General features: G+C 50.8%; 1 protein-coding gene and 1 pseudogene across 16 annotated transcripts in view; both read left to right on the top strand.

Moving 5' to 3' along the window:
- Positions 1-16,545, top strand: part of CLEC16A (C-type lectin domain containing 16A) — a 203,662-nt gene that overhangs the window by 9,369 nt on the left and 177,748 nt on the right. For all 16 annotated transcript variants that reach the window (XM_045461252.1, XM_045461260.1, XM_045461254.1 and 13 more), the window contains exons 2-4: positions 2,620-2,748; positions 6,022-6,155; positions 13,578-13,726. In XM_045461252.1, coding sequence (XP_045317208.1) covers positions 2,620-2,748; positions 6,022-6,155; positions 13,578-13,726 — 412 coding nt within the window. The remainder of the gene's footprint in view (positions 1-2,619; positions 2,749-6,021; positions 6,156-13,577; positions 13,727-16,545) is intronic.
- LOC123589649 lies at positions 6,637-8,123 on the top strand (annotated as a pseudogene).

Here is a 16,545-nt window from a genome sequence, read left to right as displayed (position 1 = left end):
CTCGCCCGGAGATTTGGGCACAGGTGGTGGAGAGCTCTATTTTTGGAGAGCTGTTCTAGTTGTTGTGTTAAAAGTTGCATGCAATCTTTAATGAAATAAGTAACTGATTATACGGTCTTTAAAATAGAACAAACAGCAACAATATTAATAAATAAAACCCAGTCCCCTGAAGCAGATTCATCCTGACTGTTCCGTCTGCAAGGTTCTACCTCTTTATACCCTACCCATTTCTTTAAAAAATTTTTTTAACATTTATTATTGAGAGGCAGAGAGAGACAGAGCATGAGCATGGGAAGGCCAGAGAGAGGAGGAGACACAGAATCTGAAGCAGGCTCCAGGCTCTGTGCTGTCAGCACAGAGCCCGACACCGGGCTCCAACTCACAAACTGCGAGATCATGACCTGAGCCGAAGTCAGACGGTCAACCGACTGAGCCACCCAGACACCCCTATACCCTACCCATTTTTAGAGATCTTCGATGGCAGGATCCTGTCTATTCTTTCCCTGCCTTGCTCTCACCAGCCCCACCTCCAAACTGAACGTAGCCATAAAAGAAGTCAGGAGGTGACCCTTCTTTTTTTTTTATTTTTTCAACATTTATTTATTTTTGGGACGGAGAGAGACAGAGCATGAATGGGGGAGGGGCAGAGAGAGAGGGAGACACAGAATCGGCAATGGGCTCCAGGCTCTGAGCCATAAGCCCAGAGCCTGACGCCGGGCTCGAACTCATGGACCGCGAGATCGTGACCTGGCTGAAGTCGGACGCTTAACCGACTGCGCCACCCAGGCGCCCCAGGAGGTGACCCTTCTTGAGTCACTTCCTCTTAGTGTCCCCTTTTCCTTCCCCAACCGTGACAGCTGAAGTTAGCCTGGAGACGCCATCTTTTTTTTTTAACTTTTTTTTTTTTTTTTTGCGAGAGAGAGAGAGAGAGAGAGAGAGATCGAACGTCCTCGAGAGTCACCATCTTTTTTTTAACTTTTTTTTTTTTTGCGAGAGAGAGAGAGAGAGATCAAACGTGCTCGAGTCGCCATCTTTTTTTTAACTTTTTTTTTTTTTTTTTTGAGAGAGAGAGAGAGAGAGAGATCGAACGTGCTCGAGAGTGGGGGGTGCAGAGACAGAGGGAAACAGGATCTGAAGTGAACTCTCTGCTGACAGCAGAGAGCCGACTTGGGGCTGAAACTCAGGAACTGCGAGATCATGACCTGAGCCGAAGTCAGAGGCTTTACTGACCGAATTACGCAGATGCCCCGCTGTCTTAACGACTCTTCAAGTTTTTATATAAATTCCAGTTGACAAGCGTAAGAGTCGTTTCAGGTGTAGAATTGAGTGGTTCAACACTTTGCACCTGGGAAAGTGCACGCCTTAATCCCTATCACCTGTCTCACCCATCCCCCTACCCCCTCTCCTCTGGTAACTGTCAGTTCTCTATAGTTAAGTGTCTGTTTCTTGGTTTGCCCCCTTTTTTTTTTGCACCCCCCCCCTCCGCCTTTTGTTTGTTTGTTTCTTAAATTCTACAGATGAGTGAAATCATACAGTATTTGTCTTTCTCTGGCTCATTTCACTTAGCGTAACACTCTCAAGCTCCGTCTGTGTCGGATACAAAAAGACTAATTCGAGGGGGCAGAGGCCCCCCGGTGTTGACAGCCGCATTGTCCCTAATAGCCAACTTTTGGAAGAGCCCAAGTGCCCACTGACTGACGAGCAGCTGAAGATGTGGTGTATATACAACGGACTGTTACTCAGCCGTAGAAAAGAAGGAGCTCTTGGCATTTGCAGCAACGCCATCCCTTACAAGCTGTGCCCCCCGCCCCCCCGCCCAGGGCACTCGGCCAGACGCTAGTCCCCACACTGCCCAGGACCGGCCTCGGTGATTCTTTCGGTTGTCCCGATCACCAGTAGCGGCCTGAGGCTGGGCCCGGGTTGGCCTGCCTCTCCCCCGGCGGTGGTCTCAGGCCTGGTGCAGCCCAGGCCTTTGGGGAGCATGGGGCACAGTGCAGGAGCCTCCCTCCCAGACCCACTTAACTTTGATGGGCACTCAGCACCTGAGGTCAGTGCCTTGAACCTCGAGCTGAGGGGTTTGGTTCAGCTATCACTTCTGATGGGCATGTGATTGTCTTGACTGCAGGTGGCTTTTGCCCCTGCGACTGGTTTGGCGACCTACCCTCCCCAATCTGTGACTCCGCCTTTCTCAGTCCCTGCACCAGCCCAGCTGGCTGCGGGGTTTATGCCAGACTCTTGGCCTGGGCCGTGTGCCTGCACTCGCTCCACCAGCGAGGAGAGTGTGACAAGGCCCGCGAGTCCTGCTGGTTCCGAGTCTCCAGATGGGCTCCAGCAGCCCCCACCCTTCAGGTGATTCTGTCGCACGCCGGAGGTTGAGGATGGCCGTCTTCAAGGGCTTGATGGTTCCCTGGCATCAGCTTGGGTTGGCGTGTTTCTGGTTAACCCTTCACAACACTGTCTGCCATGTGTCTTGGGTGGTGAGTATCATCTCTGGACGGGAGTTGGGCTAACCACATCTGAGCTAGGGCCGCTAGTTGTCCTCAGAAGCGTCGCCGGCGGTCACCGAGCCTGGTTGGCCATTTCAGTTGGTAATGCTTCATTTTCTTTCCTTTTCTTCAGGTATCTGTACCACGTTTTGACCAAAAACACCACAGTCACAGAACAGAACCGGAACCTGCTAGTGGAGACCATCCGTTCCATCACGGAGATCCTAATTTGGGGAGACCAAAATGACAGCTCTGTATTTGAGTAAGGGTTTCTCATGTGTTTTTTTGTTTTGTTTTTTGACTCTCCTTCCTTTGACTATTTTTCTAAATGTATCCCATGAGTCATTCTTGATGACATCAGGATCTGATACCAACCTGGTCTTGCACAGATAGCTATCTATATCTCTATCCATACAAAATGTCCTTGAGACGCTGGAGAAATGTAAGCTGAAAATGGGAAAGGGACATGAGCGTCTCTCGAAAAATCTGAAAATATCATGGATGATTTTCCAAGTGGCATCCGACAACCTCCCCAAAGGGGAGAAAACGTCCTGGGAAGTTAGCTTCGAAGTGAACTGACAGAGCCCTGCCCTGGAGAGACACGAAGGGCTCATATTTATTGTGTTAACTGTTGGGCAGGCACAGTGCTGAGCTCCCGATGAGATAATCTGAGTCTCCCAGCTGCCCCAGGGGCGGCGTCCACATCCCCATTAATCTCCTGTCACACCTGGTAGGCAGGCACGAGGCAGCTCACGCCCAGAGCCCACGAAGGGGTTTCTCCTCGTTGGCGTACTTCCTAGATGAGCAGTTTTAGGCCAGCCTCACTTTCCTCATCCTTAAAGGAGAGTTCCTGCCTACTGCCCGGTACAGAGGAGGCGCTCCAGAATTGTTAGCACGTGGTAATTTGGAAAGATGTCCCTGTTGGACGGATGAAAAGCAAAGGCTGGAGGCCACGGACAGCTTCCCCAGGAGACCTGTCTCGGTGTCTGAGTGCAGAGGGGCTCGGGTTACAACCACCACCAAAGACAGGTTTTATTTTTATATAAGATAATCTCAACTGGAAGCTTTGAGGCCCCTTAAAAAGCCCCTTTGAAACAAGTAAAGGAGTTCCATTTCCAGCCTGGCTTATTAGCTAATCTGATTTTCCAGATAGCTTTCTGTCTTCATCCGTACTTGTGGAAAATGCAAACCCGTGACGCCGGCCTCTTCCCCAAAGGAAAACAGGAGTAGGGAGGGAGGAGGTGCCTGCAGAGGGGACTAGATGCATCTCAGGACGCACGGGGAACCGCTTGGTCGGTTGGTGTCTGTTTTGGGGATGAGATAGACCCTCGGGTTAAAGGCTAGAGACCGTGTCCCTCTTGACTAGAGTGGACTTTCTGAGCCAATCTGTTGTCTCAGAACAACTGCCCCGTGCTTCCTAAATGGCCCCCCCCCGTGGAGTGCCCAGGAGTATTTGTTTTTAATTCATTTCTTTTCGAATAACTTTAGATTTATGGAAAAGTTGCAAAGCTAGTACAGAAAGTTCCCCAGCACCCCTCACCCCGTTTCCCCCACTGTTAACGTCTTATATGACTGGGGTGCATTGGTCAAAACCGAGAAGCTAAGCTTGGTTCGTTACTGTTCCGTAGACCCCTGACTTGTTTTGGATTTTGCCAGTTCTTCCATTAAGATCCCCCTTCTGCTCTGGGAATGCAGTCCAGACTCTCACGGTGCTGCAAAATGTCACGTCTCCCAGCCACCTCTGGTCTGTGACTGGTTTTCAGTCTTCTCTGGTTTTCAGGAGAAAACCTTGATGTGTTCGAGAAGTACTGGCCATTCCCCCCACCCCAATCTGGGTTTCTGCGATGTTTACTCATGATTAGCCTGGGGTAGAAATAACTGTAACAATATGTCCTTTTCAGCCCACCATATCAGCAGCCCCCACATCCACCTGCGCTCTAGTGAAGTTACTCTGATTGTTTGGTTAAAGTGGTGTCAGCCAGGTTTTTCCACTCTAAAGTTACTCTTTTCCCCATTCCCTACACCATTTTTGAAAGAGTCACCCAATGTAGCCCACCTGGGGGCTTGGAATTAAGCTCCAACCTTCTGGAAAGGGGTGAGTAGCTACATACAGTATTTGAAAATCTGCATAGATTTGTCTCTTTTCCCCATTTATGTGTTCAGTGAGTTATTTATTTTTAAGAAACAGACTCTTTTTTAAAAAATATTTATTTTGAGAGAGAGAGAGAGAGAGAGAGAGAGAGAATGAGAGAGAATCCCAAGCAAGCTCTGGACTGTCAGCACAGAGCTCAGGTCGGGGCTCGATCTCACAGTGAGATTGTGGCCTGAGCCAAAAGCAAGAGTCGGATGTTCAGCTGAGCCACCCAGGCACCCCACTCATTTATTTATATCAATATGGGCTCATGATGTTTGTTTTATACTTTGATTATTAACAAGTTCCCAAATTGGTCATTGTGCTGCACTGAGCCTGTTGGGCAACCCTTGGGAGTCACTGATTTATTCAACCTGAAGCACAGGTGGACAAAATGGGTCAAATGGTAGAAATATTCTTGGGATCAGCGTGACTGACATTTGTAGGCAGACAGGCTCCCAGAATCAGAGTTGAGTAAGTTGAATAATGTTTACTTATTCATTTACCCTTTCAGGAATTCAAACAGAGGTTATGTAGCCCCGAGCAAGTGCCAGGCCCATGGTCCTGCCACCGTGGAGCTGAGAGCCGAGGGGAGAGAGCCCCTCAGAACTAAGTGACAGATACATGTGACTGCAGGGACCTGTTGTGAGTGTCCCAAATGAGAGGTTACCTGGTCCTAGCTTGCATACAGAGAACATGTAGCTAGAAAACCCCATTTTCTTCCTTTAAAGAAAGGCATAGGGGGTTCTGTCTCCATTTCAAGACTAAAAGAACCAACATGTAGCCCAAAAGTGTGTGTTCCCGGGCTGCATGCAGACAGCTGTCCTGTCCAGAATAAGAAAGGCAGAAGCTGACTTCGGGACTGACTAGGGTCTCCCTGCCACATCAGCCCCTTCAATTGCCTCCAGTCTTTTTCCCTGGATTTGGAAACCCATATTCTTTTAATAGCATTATTTTGCCCCATTGGAGGGAATGCTGGTTGTTACTAACACTCAAAGATACGAAAGCCAAGGAAAGAGGCCTAGTACAGAAAGCTGAGGATACAGAGTATTGGATGGAGAATGCTGCCTGTCGGGTTTCCAAGCATAGGTAGAATAATGTGTAATCACTTTGGTGGTAAAGATCTCGCCCTTTCTGTAGGAATTGAGGTCACGGCTTCCTAGGATCGGCCGTGCGCTCAGATTCTGGGGAGAGAGCGTGAGTGGCTGCATTTTGCGGTGGCGGAGGGAGGCATCGAGGGAGGGGAGGAGCCGGGGCCACGCAGGCCGTGTGACCTGGCTGCTCTCTGGATGCCTTTGGGGGCCGGGGGCGGCCCCCACACACATGCGGTGCGCATAGCCAGGGGGTGACGTGTATCTGCACGAGTAGCAGCAAACCTCTGATGCTTTCCCCTTCTCTCCCCAGCTTCTTCTTGGAGAAGAACATGTTCGTTTTCTTCTTGAACATCCTGCGGCAGAAATCAGGCCGCTACGTGTGCGTTCAGCTGCTGCAGACTTTGAACATCCTCTTTGAGAATATCAGTCACGAGACCTCACTCTGTAAGGATAGCCCCTGGTACCTGCCCCCTCACTGCTGAGCTTTGGCGGCCTGGAGTTTGGCGTGGTTTTCGTGTGGCTTTTTGAACGTCTGAGCTTACTGTGTGTGTTAGGGCGCTTGGGCTGCTGTCACAGAATGCCCCAGACCTGGTGACTTAGACAACAGAAATTTATTTTCTCCTAGCTCGGGACGTTAGAAGTCCAAGATCAAGGTGCCATCAGGGTTAGTTTCTGGGGAGGCCTTTCTTCCTGGTTTGCAGATGACTGTCTTCTCGTTGTGTCCTCACGTGGCCTTTCTGTGTGTGTGTGGGTGTGCACGCATGTGTGTAGTGAGTTCTCGTATCTTTTTCTCTTTTAAGGACACCCACCTTTGACCAGGGTCCCGCCGTAGGACCTTGTTTAACCTTAATTACCTCCTTAAAGCTTCTGTCTCCAAATACAGTCACACTGGGGGCCGGGGCTTGACTATGATCATTTGGGGGCCATGCAGTTCAGTCCCTAACCATGTTTATCCCTGCGTAGCGGGGTACCGGGAAGGGCTGTGAGGGCTCCTCTCTGCTGAATGGTTCTGGGCTGTTCATATTTTTTTTCTTTATAACTTGTTGGGGTTGCTGAATAACCAGCCAGTAGGGAGGGGCTTCTCTGGCTCACTAACTCAGCTGCCCTGGAGGATTCCTGCGTGTTTGATGAGGTACCTTTGATGATACCGTGACCAGGTGGGCACGAGTTACTACCGCACATAGTAAGAGACCTTTGGCTGCAACATCATGGGAGGACATGAAGGAAGGGGTCGTTTGAGGGCGAAGCCCAAAACCTACCAAAGGGTAAACAACTTGAAGCCAGTAGGCTCTCTGTTAAAAATGATGCGCCCCAAGCAAAACACAAAAAGAAAAGAAAAAGGAGTACTTAAATGAAGGTGTAAATGGATTTCTGGAATACCCAAGACAAAACTCACAGGTGGTTCGTAATGGGGAGATGATAGCAACATTCAGGAGGTAAGGGAAGAAATTGCAGTTGCTTTTAAAAGGGAAGGAAACTAAAAAGACCAGCAGCAAAGAAAAATGCAGTGGTATGTTTCCACTGTAGAAAACCTGGCCACGGGATTGCAGATCGCCCAGCCATCCTCGAGAATCAAGATACGGGCACTGGAGTGTGGGTCCACAGAGCATGAACTTACCTAGGGCGGAGCCAAAGTGGACCCGGCTCTTGGTGAATTTCCTCCCGTAGAATGTTTTGTTGGTGGAGAAATGGGGCATCTGCCCATAGCTTGTCCTGAGAATCCCAGGGGACTCTGTGCTGATGGCGGTTGCTGTAGACTGTTGTTCTGTGGAACATTTTAAGCGAGATTGCCCTGAGAGTCAGAATTCAGACGGAATGGTCACAGCCGGCCGCTGGGCAAAGGGATCGAGTGCAGACTATGAAGAAAGTTTGGATGTGCCTGAACCACAGAAATCCAAAACAAAAATACCTAAAGTTGTTAATTTTTGCTAACAATTAGTACCATCATTAGGTACCACCTCGTTAACCTTCCGAACTGGGCCTACTTCGCAAATTGGAGCTGGGCCCTCTTGGAGACCTGTGTTCAAGATACCAGTACGATCTGGGTATCATCAAATAGCTTCCTGAGTGCTGTCCGTTAAAGAGTGATTCCGTCTCTGGAGAAAATGACTCAAGAAAAGTAGAAGATGTTCACACTGGATTCTCCAAAAGAACATTTTTAACAGACAGAACTGAAGTATAGCTAAGTGGTTATACGTACTGGATTGTAACAGTCATCTTTTTTTAAAAAACTATACATTCACGTGAGCCACTCCTCAACAAAGTATAACTGATTTGCATTTGGAAATGAAGTTTTGGTTATATTGTTTTCTTGGTTTGAGGTATCAATTATTATATTATGAATTTGTAAGTTGCCACAGAAACTACGGTATTCTTAAACTTTCAGTAAAAACTCACTTGCTATTAAAAAAACAAAAAACAGCCAACAGAATAGGCCCTGGAGGTAGCAGGGTGAGGAAGAACAACCCAGGAGCAAGCGAGAGTGAGACCCAAGCTCCTTCTCTGGCCTCACTAAGCCCAGGCTCCTCCTCTGACACAGCCGCTCTGGGAGACGGGTGCTCTGGGCACGCTCACTTCATGCTGGGAGAGTTTGCGTCACGAGCCTGTGGTGACCGCTCTAGCGGTGCCCGGATCCGGAAGGGGTTTGAGTCCAGCTGCGTTAGTTCAGTGCCCGCACCCCAGGGTGACTGTGCCCCAGGAGGACATTTGTCGGTGTCGTGTTGGGTGAGGGGCTGGGGGTGCTGTTAGCCTCTGGCGGGTGGAGTCCTGGGATGTGCAGGACCGCGCCCCACGGTAAAGGGCTATCAGCGCAGAGTGTCAGCAGAACCCAGGGTGAGAAACGTTGGTTTAGCTCCTCCTCCTCCGGGCTTGACTGGCCCGCTTTGCGATCGGCAATCCCCGGGCCCTGCCCGCCAGGAGTAGGGAAGAGAAGACAAGTGACCGGATGTCTGTGTCAGAAGCAGGCTCTAGGTCCCCAAGAAGGGTCTAGGAAAAGTTTCTGGTGGATGGAAGGGGGTAAAGACAGTGGCATCCCTATCAGGAGGGAGTGGGGAGAGGCCGGAACAGGCTGCTGAGCGGAGGCTCTCAGGGTGGCCGCTAGGTGGTGCTGCCGTCCCAGGAGCCTGCGCTCACACTTCCCGGTGAATGAATGGGAGTTGACAGATGTGAGTTGACTCACTCTCCCTAAGTGGTTTCCCATGTTAACAGCTTTTGTTACCCTGGATGCGGATTGTGTGTGGTTTCTGAAAACTGAGAGAGGGGAAGACCCAGCTCAGTGGTGCGGGCCCCGGACTCCAGCCCCCCAGCTCCCGGGCCCGGCTCTGTCGGATTCGCCCTGCACGTGCTCTGGGGGCGAACTGTCCTCTCCAGGCTGCACCTTCTGCTTCCGTGGAGCAGAGATGACACTCGTATCTGGGGAATGGGGTGGTTTGAGGACTAAGCGTGACTGCGGGGGTGCGGAACGTGGTGTGGGGTCTGGCAGGTGGAAGTGTCCGCTCAGGCTGGTTTTATCATTAAATCCAGCGTCCCCCCCCCAAATGTCTGTTGTCTGGTTACCCTTCCTAAGCCCAGCTCGCCCTGAGGCTCCTGGATCGAAGGTGGGGGTTGGGGCAATAGGAAACGCTGGAGTTTCTGGATCACACGGCTTTCTGAATTGGGACTTAGAAGGATACCGTGCTGTGAGGTATGCAGACAGATGCCACTATCTTTACAGGGAATTCACCAGAGTCCTTTTTGTCAGCCCTGTAAAGCGGCCAACAGCACCGCCTTTGACAGAACTTTGATTTGTGGGGGTGAGGAGGACGTGTGAGTTTTGCTTTTATTTTTATTTTCCAATTATAGAAAGAAAATATCGGGATTATAAAACAGCAACAACAAAAATCAAACGCCGTGAGAATATAGAAAGCAAAACTTCTGCAGAGCCTCACCCTACCCCTTGGGTAGACACAGCGCGTTCTGCCTTCTGCTTTACGCGGTCCCCACTTGCTGATGTATCTTAGATGTTCATACGGTCCGTTCACGTGTCCTCACCTCGTTTGGTTGACTGGCGGCATCTTGCCGAGCCCCCAGTGATTGAACTTGACCACGGGCATTTAGGTGGTTTCCGGGTTTTCACTATTACCAGCAGCCATTTCACAAGTGCACCTGTTGCCCGTCGGGTTTGGGGACCTAAGTTACAGGAGGCCCGAGAGACCGAGATTACGTACAGACTCCTGGGTTGATTAGAAAAGGATACCACAGAAAGTCGGCCGCACGGTGAGGGGGCAGTGGAAAAATCCCAGCCGAATAATAGAGGCACCGCTGCTGCCCCCATGGCGGCCCCCACCGCCCACAGAGTCATCGCGGGGAGGCCCTGGAAAAGTCCCCGCTGGGGGATGATTGGAGCGTGTAACTTTTCCAGCTGAAGGCGCAGCAAAGAGGCTCCTGGTTGTACATCTGAGGCTGACGGCATAGGCATCTGTGCCTCTGATGGCCCGGAAGCTGCCAGCCAGTCACAGTGGGGCTCCACGGGACGTCTCAGGAGTCCCTTGTCCTGCTAGCCAACGCATCCCCAACCATGGCCAGGAGGATGGTGAAAAAGAAGGGCTCTGGGCGTCAGCATCACATGGGCTGCTCCTTCCGAGTTAAGGTTCCAGGTGGTTAAATTGTCGACTGTTTAAAGAGTAGAATGCTGCGTAGCAAAAAGGAGCAAAGGGATGCACTGTTACCGCCGCGTGCAGCACTGTGGGTAACTCTCAGATGCGGTAACGAGTGACAGGGGCCGGACGCAAGAGGCCTGCGTGTCGTATGATCCATGGGTATGAAGTTCAAGAATAGGCAGGGGCACCTGAGTGGCTTAGTTGAGTAAGCATCCGACTTTGGCTCAGGTCATGATCTCACGGTCCGTGAGTTCGAGCCCCACGTCGGGCTCTGTGCTGACAGCTCAGAGCCTGGAGCCTGCTTCAGATTCTGTGTCTCCCTCTCTCTCTGCCCCTCCCCTGCTCATCCTCTGTCTCTGTCTCTCTCTCTCTCAAAAATAAGTAAATATTTAAAAAATAGGCAAAATGAGTCTATATGATCCAAGGCAAACTAGAACTTGCCGTTGGGGAGAGGGTATTGACTGGATAGGGCTATCAGGGAGCCTTCTGGGGAACAAAAAACATACTCTGTCTGACCTGGATGGTGCTTACGTGGTGTATATATTGCAAAAATTCCTCAAGCTGCATGTCCAAGACTTGTGAGGTGTGTATATATGAATAAGTACATAGGTACGTAGACTTTATATTCACATATACGTACGTTTCCACACAGATTAAGCTGTCCGCTTAAGATTTGTGATCCACATAACCTCAATTTTGAACAGTTAAAAATTGTTGATTTTTTAAAAAATTTGTTAAAAGTTGTTGATTTAAGATTTTTTTAAAAAAAAATTGGCAATTAAGTCAATGAAGATTTTTCGGAACCCCGCCCCCGACCCGCTGCCCCCTCTCTTGGAGCAGGCCCCAAGATTTGCGTCCGGAATTGTGAGAATCTGGAGATTCTGAAAACTGTTCTGGGATTACAGACTTCTGTAAAGCCGAGGACACCCAGCGTGCTTTCCGGAAGGCAGCGGCTTTCCTGGAGAGCTGGCTTCTGAGGAGGACCCGGCTGTGGGCCCCGTGCTCCCGGATGGCTCTGTGGGGCGCGTCTGGTGATGTCAGCCTTTCCGGTAGTACTTTGATCGGTTTACGTTGGATACCTCGTTGGTACCAAATAATGGTTTATTTCCGTTTTTTCTTTGGTTTGTTTATTTTTTGAGAGAGAGAGAGAGAGAGAGAGAGAATGCAAGCGGGGAGGGCAGAGAGAGAAGGGCTAGAAGATCTGAAGCAGGCTCTGCTCTGTTGACACAGCCCGATGCGGGGCCCAAACTCACGAACCGTGAGATCATGACCTGGGCCGGAGTCAGATGCTCAGGTGACTGAGCCACCCAGGCGCCCCTGCAGTTTATTTCCGATTCCCCCTGAGAGCACCTGTGTTCAGTCCTGGTGGCTGGAGGCTCCACCTGAGGGTGCTGGACGGAAAGTGGCCGCGGCCGTTACTGAGTGCTTGCTTTGTGCCCGTCACTGCCCTTTGTGCCTCATCTCCTTTAATCCTCACAGCCAACCCCTGAGGAAGGCACCGTTGCTCCTGTATTTAGACAAGGAGACTGGGGAGTGGAGAGGCTAAGTGGCTTTCCCGGGGTCACCCAGCTGGGAGGTGGCAGGGGCAGAGTGGATCCAAGTTCCCTTCAGACACACTGCCTCTGAGACGTGTGAGCACGATAGGAAGCCACGCAGGGCTCCTTAACCCATGGAGTGTGCCGGGTCCACCCCTGAGATCGCAGGAGGTGGGCAGGGCTGGGGCCCAAGGTTCTCGTGTCCGACGAGCTCCAGGTGATGCCAGGCTACTTTGAGTAGCCAGGCTCCACACCGCTCAGCTTCGCTCTTACCACGCCTGCCTGTGGGTGCTGGGGTTGATCACGTTCTGCCTTTAACCATTTGGGGGTGCGTGGGTGGGCTGGGTCAGAGCTCACAGGCTGGCCGTCTGAAGGACAGGGGGTGGCAGCGCCTGCTCTGCGGGGTGGCTGATGAGGATTTGGAGACATGCCTGGAAAGGACTCGAGGCCGGGACTGTGCTCCGCAGGCCGCGGCTGGCCCATACCCCGGATGTTGCCACCAGAACAGCTTTAAGGACCAGGTGACCTAGGGGCCAGCGTGTCAGAGTCAGGAGATGGAACATTCACCTCTGTTTTCCAGCCCCTCGATCAGTTGAAGGCTCTCACCATGCTGGGTCTGCGTCTCTGCAGGGGCTGGGGGCTGGGAGCGGGTAGCCACTCTCCAGTCGGTCCCAGTGCCTCAGGCCCTCGGCACCCAGATTTCATTACTGGCTCCCATTAGTGCGTGCTGCTAACACAGGCTTTGACAGAGGACCCGCCTTAAATCCCATGTCTGTGACAGACTGCTGTGTGACCTCTGGAAAGTTAATCGACCTCTCTGAATTATTTTACTCTTCTGCAAAACGGGAAGAAGAAGACCTGCTCTGCAGGATCGGTGCGACGATAACGTAAAGCGCTCAGCCTGGTGCTGGGCGTCCCCGTCCCCGGGAGGTTTAGCATAAAGTAGCTGTTATGAAACTGTGTTGCCGTATAGGGAGAAAAAAACCCATGTAGCCCTTTGTAGCATTCAGGGATGACAGTATGACTCCTGATGGCAAAATGGAGCAACTTTTATTTATTTATTTTTTTTATTTATTTATTTATTTATTTTTTTTTTTCAACATTTATTTATTTTGGGGACAGAGAGAGACAGAGCATGAACGGGGGAGGGGCAGAGAGAGAGGGAGACACAGAATCCGAAACAGGCTCCAGGCTCTGAGCCATCCGCCCAGAGCCCGACGCGGGGCTCGAACTCACGGACCGCGAGATCGTGACCTGGCTGAAGTCGGACGCTTAACCGACTGCGCCACCCAGGCGCCCCAAAATGGAGCAGCTTTTAATAAAATACGTTGGTTTTTACCCTTGCCCGTGGGTGGTTTGTGCAAATGCCCACGCACCAACACATCTGCCCCACCCCCAGCTCTCTGGTGAACTTTGTCAGCAATGAAAAAAAAAAGTTCAAATGTTTTTTCTATTTGGTGTAGGAGGGTGGGGTAGTCCGGGCCCTTCTGTCACGGCTCTTGAACTTTCTTGGGGCTGTGCATCATGTCTGGCTGACTTCTTTGCTGGTAGACAGGTAAAGCTGCTCCCTGGCGACCCAGAATCTTGAGGGGTTCAAGTACATTCACAGAGTCGTCTGTTACCCAATTTTGTCTGCTTGACTTTCCTCCGGCGTGAATTAACCTGTCTTCCTTTTTTTTTTCCCCTCCCTCTAGATTATTTGCTCTCTAATAACTATGTAAATTCTATCATTGTCCATAAGTTTGACTTTTCCGATGAGGAGATTATGGCATATTATATATCGTTCCTGAAAACACTTTCGTTAAAACTCAACAACCACACCGTGCATTTCTTTTACAACGAGGTAAGTAACTGCCAGAGGGGTGCGTTTGGGTGGAAAGCTAGCTAATCGGAGGGGCACCTTCGGTCCAGGGGGCCTCGTGCCTGTTTACAAAGCGCGTGGGCACTCACCATTTCCTGGTTTTTTACAGCAACCGTGTTTGACCTTGACAGGCTTAAAAAAAGAAAAAAAAAAAATATATATATATATATATATATATATATATATTTTTTTTTTTTTTATTTCTTTAAAAGTTACCTCTCTGTTTTTAACGTAAAATTCAGTTTGTGCTACTGAGGGACATTGCATTGCAGAAGTGCCTGAAAGTGAACTTGGGATTGAAATGCGGTCAGACCCAGCTTTGCCAATTCCCTGCTGTGTGACCTTAGAGAAGTCTCAGTCCTCTGAGCCTCAGTTTCTTCATCTGAGAAAGGGGATGATGATTTACAGCGAAGGATTTTCCAGGGATCGAATGAAGGGAGATGATGTCTTCGGAGCCCCTAGTATGTACCTAGCTCCTTAAAATCAGAGCTCACACTATTCTTCACAAGCGAATGTCCCTGGTATTCCTTGGGATCATTACTAGCAATTTTGAAAAATAAATTGTTGCTGTTTTCCAATGAAAAGGAGCTTGATAAGGTCAGTTCATCTCATACCAGAAGGTACAGATGCTGGCCGTCCTGGGTCTGATCCATCTTGTGGCACGATCATTTCACTGAGGACCCGGGCTTTCTCCCCTTCCTGCTCTGGTGACCGCACAGTTGGCATCCGTCCTCAGGCATGACCCCTTATGGTCTCAGAATGGCTGCAGCAGCTCCAAACGTCACATACTCACATGCCACTGCCGAGAAGCCTGAAGAGATCAGTTATTTCCCTTCTTGTGTTCCTTTCTAACTTTCAAACGCTTCTTTCCCAGAAGCCCCCCCCCCCACCCAGCAGACTTCCTCTTGTGCCTTCTCCATCACAGTCATGTCATGTTTCTCTTGCGGTGCATCTGGAGTTTGGGAGCCACCTGGCGGGACAGCTTGGCTTGGTCTTTCACGAGGGTAGTCACGTGAAGGCTGGGTGGGATTGGGAGAGCTGCTTCCAGGGTGGCTCACTCAACGTGGCTGACCGTGGGTGGGAGGCCTCGGTTACACAGGCTTCTCCAGCGGCTGCCTGAGTGACGGCACGGCACGGCAGCTGGTTCTCCCCGGAACGAACGATCCAGGAGACCAAGACAAGCTGTAATGCCTTTTATGACCCAGCCTCAGAGGCCACACTCCATCTTTTCCACTGTGTCGTTGAGGCCGCACAGGCCAGGCTTGAGTCCGTGTGGGAGAGGATGTCAGTGTGTGAACACAGGAGGTGAGGATCATTGGAAATTCCTGGAGGCCAGGTGCTGTTTGCATGGCGGTGTCTTCCTGTTTTTTAGTATATTTATTCTTTTGAGAGAGAGAAAGCACAGGAGGGGCAGAGAAAGGGAGAGAGAGGATCCCAAGTAGCCTCTGTCCGCGCTGTCAGACCAGAGCCCGACATGGGGCTTGAACCCATGAAACGCGAGATCTTGACCTGGGCCGAAACTGAATGTCGGACGCTTAACCCGCTGAGCCAGCCAGGCGCTCGAATGGCAAGTGTCTTCTGATTGGTGGTCACTTGCACTGCCCCGCCTCTCTTTGCAGTCAGATCATAACTCTCAAACGTACCTTTGGAGTCTGTGCAAACTCCATCCAGCTGTCCCCACACGATGCGGCATCAGCCTGAACCCCGATTTTCCTCGTGTAGTTTAGAAGTGGGGAAGAATTGGCCTCGAAGGGGAGACACACTAGCCGTCAACCGCCAAATGTGTGGCAGTTTGAAAAATTGACATGGTGTGGCCCTGTGTCTGGCAGCTAGTAGGTGCTCATTAAATGTGTCCAGAGACATGTGGATGAGATTTGGGTTGTCCTGGCAGCTCTCCCAGGTGGATGAAAATCTACCTGTGAACTTCAAACCAGAGAGAGGGTACCTCTGCTCAGCTGCAGCTGGAATTCTAGACACCAGGGAGGGAGGGCAGGACTTTGGGATTCCTGGACCCGAGCGATGGTTCTGGAAGAACATCCTTCTGGTCACCAGAGGAGCTGCAGGGGCCTTATTTCTGAAGTGGGCTCCCTTTCCTCTTTCGTGTGGCCCAGTACTGTAGCCACCACCTGCCACGGATGTAGTTCTGGTGCTCACAGTGGCATCGTCCTCATTTGACAATTGTCACGTTGCTGTAGGTTGGCTCTTCTTGCTTCTTCCCCACGCTCCCACCCACCGGTGCCCTCGGAGCATGCTCGGAGCCAAGTGGGAAACCTGGCCAGAAGAGGGGAGCAGAGCCCATCCTGCTTTTCTTAAGGCTCCCGCAGCGGAGTTCCAGGCTTCTGGACGCTTTCGATCCCTTCCCATGATCCCTTTCTCATGCCAGCTCCGAGACCCTCTTGCTCCTTGCGAACGTGTATACTTCTAGTATTTCTAGACAGAGAAATGTGTAACAGCCAGAAGAGATTCCGAATGTGAGGAAAACCTCACGCTTGCCTTTTGTTCGTGGACGTGGCATCTGATGGTAGGAGCTAGCATTACGGCTGAGTGCTTGTTGAGTAGGAGGTCCCATGGCGGGCTCTGCTCCTGAAATCCTCACGTTGAATTCCAGCGGCTGGGACGTGGGAATTACTATCTCCGTGTTAGAGACGGGGAAACAGAGGCTCAGAGCTGTTATAGCACCCAGCTGAGAACTGGTAGAACAGGTCACAGGCCCCGGTCTGGCATTGTTGGACTCCCCGCCCCCCCCATCCCCCCACCCCCCGCTTTTTTTTTTTTTTTTTTTTTTTTAAATGTTCTGGGAT

Source organism: Leopardus geoffroyi, chromosome E3, assembly GCF_018350155.1.
Source record: "Leopardus geoffroyi isolate Oge1 chromosome E3, O.geoffroyi_Oge1_pat1.0, whole genome shotgun sequence".
Classification (NCBI taxonomy): Eukaryota; Metazoa; Chordata; class Mammalia; order Carnivora; family Felidae; genus Leopardus; species Leopardus geoffroyi.
This window is presented reverse-complemented; position numbering and strand designations above follow the sequence as displayed.